Source organism: Oncorhynchus gorbuscha, linkage group LG09, assembly GCF_021184085.1.
Source record: "Oncorhynchus gorbuscha isolate QuinsamMale2020 ecotype Even-year linkage group LG09, OgorEven_v1.0, whole genome shotgun sequence".
NCBI classification, from domain to species: domain Eukaryota; kingdom Metazoa; phylum Chordata; class Actinopteri; order Salmoniformes; family Salmonidae; genus Oncorhynchus; species Oncorhynchus gorbuscha.
The window spans coordinates 69433313-69445488 of NC_060181.1; the positions used below are offsets into that span (position 1 = coordinate 69433313).

At 40.9% G+C, this 12176-nt stretch overlaps 1 protein-coding gene across 1 annotated transcript in view; it reads left to right on the forward strand.

The window, feature by feature from the left end:
• The window catches only part of lrp1bb (low density lipoprotein receptor-related protein 1Bb), a 433776-nt gene that overhangs the window by 272425 nt on the left and 149175 nt on the right, over positions 1-12176 (forward strand). The window contains exons 22-26 of the mRNA XM_046364065.1: positions 317-517; positions 2195-2440; positions 6659-6856; positions 7837-8041; positions 9695-9859. Of these exons, the coding sequence (XP_046220021.1) occupies positions 317-517; positions 2195-2440; positions 6659-6856; positions 7837-8041; positions 9695-9859 (1015 nt within the window). The remainder of the gene's footprint in view (positions 1-316; positions 518-2194; positions 2441-6658; positions 6857-7836; positions 8042-9694; positions 9860-12176) is intronic.

Consider the following 12176-nt stretch of genomic DNA (forward strand, 5'->3'; position numbering starts at 1 on the left):
ACTGACTTGCCTAGTTAAATAAAAGTTCAATATTATTTTTTATTTTTTTTATTATATTTTAGCCATATCACCCAGCCTTAGATTATTCACCAAATGTATTACAGATGCTTGAAGTTCATTGTGTGGTAATGCTGACTGGTTACTCAGCATTTAGTTAAATGTCTTAAGGTTATATTTCAGAGGTTCTACTCTACTGTAGGGACAGCTGATGATTGATATCGTCTTTGAGGAATATTTTCTGTGTCTGGTTGTGTTAATGAATCGTGTGTGTGTGTGTGTTTCCATAAATGTCTGTATATGTGTGTCACACCAACAGGAAAGTGCATCACCAAGAGCTGGGTGTGTGATGGAGATATCGACTGTGAGGATCGTTCTGATGAGGAGTCCTGTGCGGCAGCTGTCTGTAAGCCTCCAAAATACCCCTGTGCCAATGACACTTCCACTTGCCTCCCACCAGAAAAGATCTGCAACGGCAACCCGGACTGTGCAGACCAGTCTGATGAAGGGCCTTTCTGTGGTAGGAAATAACTATTATCTGTAGTACATCATATTGCTTGAGATCGTCGAGACTAATTAGTGTGTGAGTTGTGATGAATCATTTCATGTGTTTAAGTGGAAGAAATGTGTTTAGAGATTATTTTTCTACTGGGACACACACCTCAGACAGAATATACAGTATAAGCTGTGTGAGCTTTAATTTCCCGTCTCATATAACAAGAACCCAGAGTCAGATGTGTCAAACGCTGTCTGTCCCTAAGGAGTGGTACTATATATTTGAATTCCCATAGCCTTGAGAGCAGCACGATGACGCGTCAACATGCTGTTGATTTTGATTCAGCCATCAAGGGGACCGAACATAAAGAATAGCTACCAGATTTCTCCAATGATTACCAACACAGATCTGTTTGTCCAAGGCCCATCTGAGGGAAAATCTGTGAATCTCGTGTGAATAGTACACATCTAATCTATTTGACTGAACAACCTAAACGTATCGGTTCATTTCGAGTTGCTAGCAGAGACCTCATGGGGGACCATAGTTAGACACCGTAGCTCAGAGTGTGTGTTATCACTTATCTTCCTCCCAAATGGCACACTATTCCCTACATAGTGCACTACTTTTGAACATAGTCCTATGGGGAAAATGGTTTATGAAAAAGGGTATAGGGAAGAGGGTGCCATTTGGGACACAACCTTTGAGAAAAGGCCCACACTGCGCTGCCTGGTTCATAGCCAATTAGGTCATACAGGGAGACCTTAAGGGGCCTGATTGATTTGAGCTAACTCAGCAGGAGTCATTCCTCCAGCTGTAACCTATGGGGGCACAGCTCTCCTCTACCCTCCTCTGCAGCTAGGAGACCCCCGCAGAGAAATTTCAACCCTTTCTGGTCTGTGCCAATAAGATCACCTTAATCATGGCTAGCTAAAAAGGAGACTTTGGACCTGTAGTGTGATTGTTGCACCAAATTGCCTTTTCATCTTCTGGACCTGTCTGGCACCCCACAATAATCAGATACCTAGCTGCTTCAGAGAAAATCATTCGATTACAGACTGCACAAAGAAAGCAAAGTCATTCTTTTTTTCTCCGTCTCCATATCATTTTTGTGAAAGGAATAGTGCACAACTTTCAGATTTCATGATGTGTTGAAGCCTTGACAGTAATAAAGGCAGCATCCCTCAGTTCAAACCGTTGCGGACCAACTGAACTGCGGAGCCTCTTTCATTGTGTAATAGCTTTTCCTTGCGTTGTATATGCAGTGGATATTTCCCAACATCATGCTCGACTAGCAGTCTCTAGCTTAGAGCAAAAAGTGGTAGTGTTATTCTTGTGCCAGCTAGTTCTCAAAAACAACCCTTTTTAATTCAGCATTTTTTTTTTACTGTACAGCATATGGCCCAACATACTATGGTCTATTATTTCTCTAACCTCCTTTTAGACTTTGTGGATGACGATCTGATGCTGAAAACCATCTCAGTCTCTAATATTAAGATTCTTAGTTCCCTGTCCCTCTCTCATTCTCTCTAGTCTCCAATCTCATCCTCTATAGTAGGCTATTAAGGCTCTTAGTCCCTGACCTCTTTCTCTGTTTTCATATTAGTGTTTGGTACTTACATCCTGTCCTCTCTCACTCTGCTCCCAGATCAGAGTTGGCTCTTACTTCCTGTGCCCTCTCTCTACTCCTCTCTCTGCTCCTAGATAAGTGTTTGGTGGCCAAGGGTGGCTGCAGCCATCAATGCACAGTGGTACCAGGGACAGGGGTGGTCTGCTCCTGCCCTGCAGGGCTCCAACTGGACTCTAACAACAGGACGTGTGAGGCGGTGGACTACTGCAGTAGGCATCTGAAGTGCAGCCAGATGTGTGAGCAGTACAAGACCACCGTCAAGTGCTCCTGCTACCCAGGCTGGAGGCTGGGCCCTGATGGGGACAGCTGCCAAAGCACAGGTGAGGTGACAAAGTGTGTGTATGGTTGTGTGTGTGTGTCAGGAAGTATGTTGATTGTGTAAGTGTAGACTCATGTGCTGCTTCATGTCTTATAATATGCTAGTGAGGATTTGATCAAAGTGAATTGGAATACGTTTTGAAATATAACATTTGATAAATTCGATGTCTTACAGTAGTTCCGATTAGGTAAAATATTACTATGATCGTGTTGTTTTTCACACACAAAAACAGCAAAGAACTTTTAGTTGCAATTTCTGAGTGAACAAATGACACAATGTTGATATTTATTTAATAAGCAAAGTTATGCAACACCCAAGAGATACACATAGCGTGGCATGTCTTAACGTGACCACAACCTTGAGTAGGGTACAGCCATAGTTTACGCCCATTACTCCCATGTTAAATGGTCTACTTTACGCATTACCCAACAACGGCTGTATTCTTTTTTACATTTTATTCAATAACATTTTTGAATATGCTTGGTTGGTCATTTTAACATACTTCTATGTCGTTTTAATAAACTACATCATACCTAAAAACACTTTCATTCTAAACATGAAAATGTTAGCATGAACAGAGAAAGTCAAATTAATGTACATCACGATTATCAGCCAAAGAGCCAAATCCAACAGACTTTAGTTTCTTTAATTGGCAAACTAACACTGCTTTTAATTTGCCAAAAAGCTGTTACGTACTGTATTGTTTGAACAATAGTAGGAGAAAAGACCACCAAATTAAGTTTAATCAAATGCCCAAGGTTAGATGAACCTCATTGTTTATGCTATGCTATGACGCCGTGATGATGATGGAAATGATGATGGATGGGCTCTGGTTACTCAATGCATTTGTGTGTTCAAGCACATCGTCATCGGTAAATCGTTTTGCATAAAGCTTGCTAGTTAGCTTGTAGTAAGGACTAGTGGGCTGTGTCCATCCAAATAACACAATAATATTCTTCTGCATTTGGATATTTATGCAAACCTGGATATTTATGCAAACCAATTTGGTAGGGTTGCATCCCCAGATGGTCTCCGGGCAAATTGAAAGGACATATACTGTAGGCAAGCAAACAAGAATGAGCTTTTTAAAATACCTAGACCGTTCAAGGGAAGGCAATGACTGGAAGTAGTTAAACCGCACGTGACATATCTAAAACTAACAAATTGGGTTGAGATGAACTTTTGTAGCCAGCCAAGTCAGCTAACCAGCAGAAAAAGCTAGGGGTGAACAAGCAGTGACATAAGTATATTGCCACAGATTTACTAACTTTATTGTCATTGTTAGGGTAGGATATTGGTGGCAGAATAAGTATTATGCAAATCATTCATTGTTTTGACCGCCAAGTACTGAAAACATTTCTTGAAACAACAAAAAAGTGTCAGTAGTTTACTTAGGATGATGGCAAAGTTAGGCTAATTACATGGGAGTAATGGGAGTACCCAACTTCTGTACTCTAATCGGGAACGTGGTCATATTAATCCACACCCCGCCGTGTGTATCTATGCCCCTGTGTGAAAATGAATTGTTCCCTTACGCTCGTTAACTGGTTGTGCCACCTATAGATGCAATGCACAACCAAACGCTGGCTGTAGTTGTTGATCACTCTCTCACATCGCTGTGGAGGAATATGCTAGAAGTACCAACAGTCAAGCATGGTGTCGGTAGTGTGATAGTTTGGGGCTGCTTTGCTGCCTCAGGACCTAGATGACTTGTAATGATTGAAGGAACCATGAATTCTGCTCTGTATCAGAGAATTCTACCAGATAATGTCAGACCATACGTCTGTCAGCTGAAGCGTACCTCGGTTATGCAGCAAGAGAATGATCCAAAACACACAAGCAAGTCTACATCAGAATGTCTCAAAAGCTTTGGAATGGCCTAGTCAAAGTCCAGACCTAAACCTGATTTGAGATGTTGTGGCAGAACCTGAAACAAGCTTTTCATGCTTTGAAACCCACAAATTTCGCTGAGTTAAAGCAGTTCTGCATGCAAGAGTGGGCCGAAATGCCTTCACAGCGATGTGAGAGACTGATCAACAACTACATGAAGCGTTTGGTTGCAATCATTGCAGCTAAAGGTGACACAACCGGTTATTGAGTGTAAGGGGGCAATTACTTTTTCCCACAGAGGCTTTGGGTGTTGCATTTCTTTGTTTATAATTTTTGTATTTTTTTTTCACTCAGGTTCCATTTATCTATTATTTTGGTTGAAGATCTGATAACTTTCAGTGTAAAAAAAAGATGCAAAAACAAAAATAGGGGAAATCAAAAAGGTGAAAATGATTTTTCACGGCACTGTAAGCCCTGTGAAATTACATACAGTCAATTCATTGATCAACTCAGCTTTACATAATCAGAGCAAACGGTCTACTTATGTTGTAATGTGTGTGATTGGATTGATGTTTTGGCCGTTTTTTGCTCCTGTGTTGCTGCTCGTAAACGAGGAGAACATGGCAGAACACGCAGCCTTGATGTGTCACATTCAGATTGATGAAGCTCGTTTTTTACTGCTCGCCTCTCCATTTCCCTCAGAGATGGATGGCAGTTGCAGTGCTAATTGTATGTTAAAATAGTGAAAGAACGGGCAATTTACCGAAGAAACACATTAACATTTCATTGTTTCTTACATAAATAGGGACCTTGAACACTTGGCGCAGTATTAGTGCAGCCTCACTTTGACTATGCATGCACTACCTGGTACAGTAAGTTCATCAAGAACAAGCTACAGACAGCTCAGAGTAAAATGGCAAGGGTCATTCTGAATCTTAGCCCTCAGGCTAATGTTGGCCCTTCTCAGCTCAGTGAACCACAGTGGCTATAAGTTGATAAAAGGGTCATTCAGCTGAAGCTGGGATTGGCCCATAAAACCATATATGGTACAATCCCCCAGTATCTAAAGAACTATCTTACTACTGAGAGGCAGTGCCGTAGATTTTGTGCCATATCGATTCAAGAGCGATGCATTTATATATTGGTAGAGCGTAACAAACTCCCGGCTGAGATAAAAACTTCCAGTCTTAGGTTAAAACACTCCTGCAAGGCTTGGTTCATGTTGAGATAGCCTCCTAGCCATGTGCAAAGCTACTCTACTCTGGTGGAGTGATGTGTTAGTGAGTGTACAAAATATTAAGGACACCTGCTCTTTCCATGACATAGACTGACTAGGTGAATCCAGGTGAAAGCTATTATCACTTGTTAAATCCACTTCAGTCATTGTAGATGAAGTAGAGGAGACAGGTGTTCTTAATGTTTTGTACATTGTATATCTACATATGAAGACATTGTGTATTTTATTTGTATTTATTTAACTAGGCAAGTCAGTTAAGAACAAATTCGTATTTACATTCATGGCTTACCCCGGCCAAACCCTAACCCGGATGACGCTGGGCCAATTGTGTGACTCCCTATGGGACTCCCAATTACGGCCGATTGTGATACAGCCTGGAATCGAACTAGGGTCTGTAGTGACACCTCTAGCACTGAGATGGAGAGCCTTAGACCGCTGCGCCACTCAGGGGCCCATCATTGAATGTATGGCACAGAAGGCCCATGTCACTTGTTTTGCCCTGCAGTCACATGCCTACCAATAGAGGACAACAATGGAAACAAGTATGAGTTTTTATGTATATAATTCTTGTCAATTCTGGTAAATGTATTGGTTGCCTAGTGTGGCTTCTTTGTGTATTTTAAATAGTCAAATCAAATAAATGTTCTGCGCACAATAGAAAACTGAGAATCAACCTCATTTAATTTTGACAAATGTACTATTGAGTCTGTGGTGACATTTCATGCATGCAAGGCTCTAGCTTTTGTACAGAGATTTTCAGGTATAACTGAATAATAAAGAATGAGCGACTTCATCATCATCATCATCAGCAAGTAGCTAACATCCCTACTCCCTACAGTATCCAGTCTTTCTCATTGTGTTCATAATGTATGTGTCTCCATAGTGACGATGGGGTTTCTGCTCGGTGCATAACACAGACTAGTGCCAGTGCCCAGTCATGAAAGTGCATGATCCAGTGTGTGCATGGATGCACAGGTGCCTGTGTGTTTGTGTGTGTGCAGTCATGCCCACCCGTTTGTTTGCTCCGTTAATGGCACCGGTTCAAATCACTTCCCCGGCTTCTGCCGCTCATGTTGGTTTTGCTGTGGCATCCGTTGCCTCCGTTTTAACTTGTTCCTCTTCCTTTCCTCCCTTTGTCTTTCCTTTGGCCAGATCCCTTTGAGGCTTTCATCATCTTCTCTATCCGGCATGAGATAAGACGGATAGACCTTCACAAGCGGGACTACAGCTTGCTGGTGCCAGGGCTCCGGAACACCATTGCTCTTGACTTCCACTTTAATCGCAGCCTGCTTTACTGGACAGATGTTGTAGAGGATAAGATCTACAGAGGACGCCTCTCAGGCTCTGGAGGTATGTAGGTCCTATAAGTTAACTCTAAATGGTGTGATCTATGGTGCTTTCAAAATCTGAAGGTACGTAGGTGTAAGCTACACAATAGATCCTAAAGGCTGTGATGTACTGATGCTTTCAGGCTCTTTAAGTACCTTGGCTAGGCTAAACATTCTATCTAAATGCTGGGATCTATTGGCAGAGGAGGATAAACATGGCTTTCTTCCCTCCCAATCTTCAACTGGAAGGCCTTTCAATTATACAGTTTAGTTCAATAAGGTTTTCAGTTTAGTTCTACTTAGCACCTCCCTGAAATTGTGAGCTGATACTGTCCCTCCATTGAAGAGTTATTTCAGCAGGGTAATGCCAAGCATTACTGGGGGTATACTCTAGGCCCCTCAGTCGTCTTCCCACTGTCATAGTGCATCTCTGAAGCCTTTGATGAGTTAGAACTTTTCATTAGGTTGGTGTTTTGTGCTGCTTATATTCTGTGCGTCTGCTGCAATTGGACTTTTTCTCTCTTTCTCTCATTTTCTCCGTGGGGCCATAGAATGTGTCCCGCTGCTGCACCTATTTCTCCCTTTTGTCATCCTTCCACAAAGGCTCCAGCAGCCGAGGATAATTGTAAACAGCTGGATTATAGACATACTGGGAAAACCTTTTATTTTTAATGGAACACTGTAGGAAACAATCTTCTTTTATGTCAATGTTATCTTCCTCAAGAGTTTCTCTAGCTAGGGTTTTCTCCCCAGAAAATGTAATTTTGTTGGCAGACCAACAAACACATCCTCTCAATAGGGGGAAAATGATCAGGCTGAGTTGAATACATCCCTTCTCTACTCTCCTCTCACCTAGTGTGTGTGTTGATGACCATGGTGCTGTGGTTTGGTCTGTCTCACCTGGTCTAATGGGGGGTGTGGTGGTGATCATGGTGCTAAAGGGTGGTGCTCTAATCGGGTGGTGTAGGGGTGATGATGGTCCTGTGGTTGGTATTCCATCAGGTGTGACAGGGATTGAGGTGGTTGTGCAGCATGGGCTGGCCACTCCAGAGGGGTTGGCAGTGGACTGGATAGCAGGTAACCTGTACTGGATCGACAGTAACCTGGACCAGATCGAGGTGGCCAGGCTGAATGGAGAGATGAGGACCACACTGATAGCTGGAGGGATGGAGCATCCACGGGCCATCGCTCTGGACCCAGGACAAGGGTGCGTGCCTACTCACAACATACCTGGGTTGAAATAGTATTTTTTTTCTTTCAAATTCATTGAGTGTTTGAATCAGCCTACCTGGAGTGCCCAATGGGCAGGGTTTAGACTTTGGGGATTATTCAATTGTTTCTGTTGTGCCAGATATGCTCAACAAAGCACAGCGAAACTATTTTAAAGAAACAAATACTATTTTAATTCAGGTCTGACTCACATACTGTACACACTCATAATAAGAAAAACAACATCCTTCATTTTCTTCTACTTCCTTCTCCCTTGATGTGTGATGATGTCTGCTATGTTAGGGTCCATTAAGGATACAAATATAGAATACATCGATAATAATACTGTGGACTCAATTCTAGTGATGACAAGTGATATGGCTCATCTTTTCCTCTTCCCTGATTCATGCACTTTACCACTCTTACTTTTTCTCTTTAATACATTGCTTCAAGCCTTCAATTCATCTCTGAACAATCTCACAGGCACAAAGTTGGATGAAAATGACCAAAATTATGTTTTTTATTATAGCGTGTTTAGCCTAGTTCTTTAATTTATACATGGTGATGAATTACTTTTATTTGATTGTAAAATGTATTTGGTTTATTTTGCTTTAAAACTACTTCCAGACATTCATAAAATAATCTACTAAGTAGTCTTATAAGAAATGTATAGTCTGATCGTATATTCTTTCCTGCACTGCATATATTGGAGGGATGACTGTGTTTCAGAGGAGAACACATTAGGATTAATGGATGATTTCGGTGCCTACAGGCAAAGTTCCTCGCCAGAGCAATAATTCTAACGTAATTACTTGAATCCACTCAAAAGAGTAAGCCATTGATCTAAGGGGCCTGATCCAATGAATAAGGCTATTGAGCTGTACAAGGATGTTTCATTGTCGTCAGCGCCTAATTTAAACCTGCATTCCTACAGGGTCGGGTGTCTTGCTGGGTTTGGTGGGCAAAAGCAGGATAGTAGCCGTGTTTGGGAGACATGACTCTGCTGATGGTCATAGTAATCACCAGTGCTCATTTACAGGCTTTCATTGAGCTGTAGAAGGTCATAAAATCCAGATGGCTTCCTGTTCCAGCCAATGTCACAGATGCTGTGGAACACTGGTCTGTTTGGTGCTGTTCTAGGATCCACAGACTGCTGCCAATGTGTGTGTTTACGAATCCCACTTACGGCTATACACACTGTATGTAATTATTCTATTTTGCAGTGATGTCACATTGACAAACCAATGAAAAAGGGCTGTAGAATTGACACTGAAAATCATTACTAAATTGATTAATGCCTTTAGCCTTGTTTTTCCATAGGAATAATAAACGTAATCTTCCATGTTTGCTTTTGTATTCAACACATGGTTTGAGTATCTAGGCTAGTTTATGCCGTCTAGTTCTGTCCGTTTTCAAATTATCTTAATCATTAATTTCTTTCTTCCATGGAGGCTTTTTCTTCAAGCCCTATTTAATTAATGTCCTTGCATAAGTAGACCATGTCTCAGTTTTCTGTGGATCATCAGAATGGGTTTTATTGTCTTGGTTTTTCTGCTTGCTCTCCGTGGTCTAGTGCTGTTACTGTAGAGCAATTTGTATATGTAAAAATATCTTTATACACTCCTTTTCTTGATTGATTTAATGTCTTTAGAATCCTGTTCTGGACAGACTGGGATGCTACCTTCCCCCGTATCGAGGCTGCTTCAATGAGCGGAGGAGGACGACACATAGTGTTCAAGGACATGGAGATGGGAGCGTGGCCCAACGGACTAACTCTGGATCATCTGGAGAAGAGAATAGTGTGGACGGATGCTCGGTAGGTCCCTCACACAGAACAATGTTTTATGTAACCTTTATTCGCTTATAACCTTTACAGGTAAATTAAGAACAGATTCGTACTTTCTTAAACATGAATTAGGTTGCAATGATACCTATTTGGATGCACATATGTCATAAGTATGAACGGCATGTTATCTACTTTGCCTCATCTCCTATAGGGGCAGGTTGGTTGATTGTAAATGGTAGTTCATTTACAGCGAACAGAAGGCCAATTTATCTAAATGTGCTGTAACCACAGGAAGACGTGTTGAGAATACATCACATGCAAACCTCCCCTTCTATTGTGACAATACGCTTTCAAGATCTACATTCTACAGCATTTTCAAAACATATTACTGACAAACACACCTGATGACATCCTTGATAAAACGCCATCCTCGCTATTTTACCTTATAATAGTGGTGTTTGGAACTGTGTTTTAAATTGTGGGGAATTCTGTTCATGTACCAAGTAAATAAGCAGCTGTAATGTATTTAGGCTTACATGACAACTCCTACAGCTATTGTATGCAGTAACCATGTGCCTATAAACCAGATTTATACTGTTAGCACTGAGGTGGTGTGCCCTAGTAGGAAGTCCACTGTGTGCAGCTCACCCTGCACTAACATAAATAACATGAGCATATCTACTTCTGCTAAGCTTCTCAGTAAAGCGATGAAAACAAGTATGCATCCCAGAAGAAAAGTGCTTAAAATGCCCAAGTTAAACATGTAGTTTACGAAACAAGGTTCATGAAATCAATCATTTTCTAGTAACAGATGACATTCATATTCTGACTCTCTGAAACTCACTTAGATGATACCTTTGATACAGTGGTAGCAATACAAGGTTATAACATTTACAGAAAATAAAGAAATGCCAATGGTGGAGGTGTTGCATTTTATAGTCAGAACCACATTCCTGTAAAACTTAGAGGATCTCATGTTAAATACTGTTGAAGTAATATGGCTACAGGTTCATCTGTCTCACCTAAAGCCCATTCTTGTGGATAGCTGCTATAGACTACTGTGTGCTAACAGTCAGTATCTGGATAATGTGTGAAATGCTTGATAATGTATGTGATATCAACAGGGAGGTATATTTTCTGGATGATTTAAATATTGACTGCCTTTCAAGCTGCCCACTCAAGAAAAATCCACCAGTGCCTGAAATCTGGTTCAGGTTATCAGTCAACCTACCAGGGTAGCACAGGGATGAAATCATGAACATATATTAATCACATCTTTACTAATTCTGCAGACATTTTCTTGAAAGCAGTATCCAGATCCATCAGATGTAGTGATCAGAATATAGTAGCCATATCTAGGAAAACCAAAGTTCCCAAAGACTGGGCCTAATAATGTATAGTAAGTCATACTGTACAATACATTTTGTAGTGATTCCTATGTTGTAGTGATTCCTACGTTCATGTGCCTAAACTGAATAAAAAAAAAGAAAATACACTATGAAACAAAGATAAATTACATGAAGAATGCTTTGGAGCACCTTAAATGACATTTAGGGAAAAAAGGCAAACTCAGCTCCATCATTCACTGAATCAGATGGCTCATTCATCACAAAACTGACTGATATTAGAAACTACATTAATGATTTTTTTGAACCTTTATTTAACTAGGAAAAGATCAGTTAAGAACAAATTATTTTCAATGACAGCCTAGGAACAGTGGGTTAACTGCCTGTTCAGGGGCAGAACGACAGATTTGTATCTTGTCAGCTCAGGGGTTTGAACTTGCAACCTTCCGAATACTAGTCCAATGCTCTAACCACTAGGCTACCCTGCCGCAAGATTAGCAAATAAACACTGACACTACACATCCAAGTATATTTGCCCAAATTATAAAAGACAAGCATTGTAATTCTCAATTCTGTTAAGTGAGTGTGGAAGAGCTGAAAAAAATATTCTTGTTTATCATGGGAAATTTCTGAGGATAATAGCAGATGATATTGCCACTTCTATTTGCCATATTTAAATGTTAAGCCTACTAGAAAGTGTGTGCCACCAGGCCTGGAGGGAAGCAAAAGTAATTTTGCTACCTAAGAATAGTAAAGCCCCCTTTACTGGCAGCAAATAGCCGACCAATCAGCCTGTACCAACCCTTAGTAAACTTTAGGGAAAAATGGCGTTTGACCAGATAAAAAGCTATTTTACAGAAAAAAAAATTGACAACGGACTTTCAGCATGCTTATATGGGAGGACATTCAACAAGCACAGCACTTACACAAATGACTGATCATTGGCTGAGAGAAATTGATGATAGAAAGATTGGGGGGGCTGTTTTATTAGACCTCAGTGA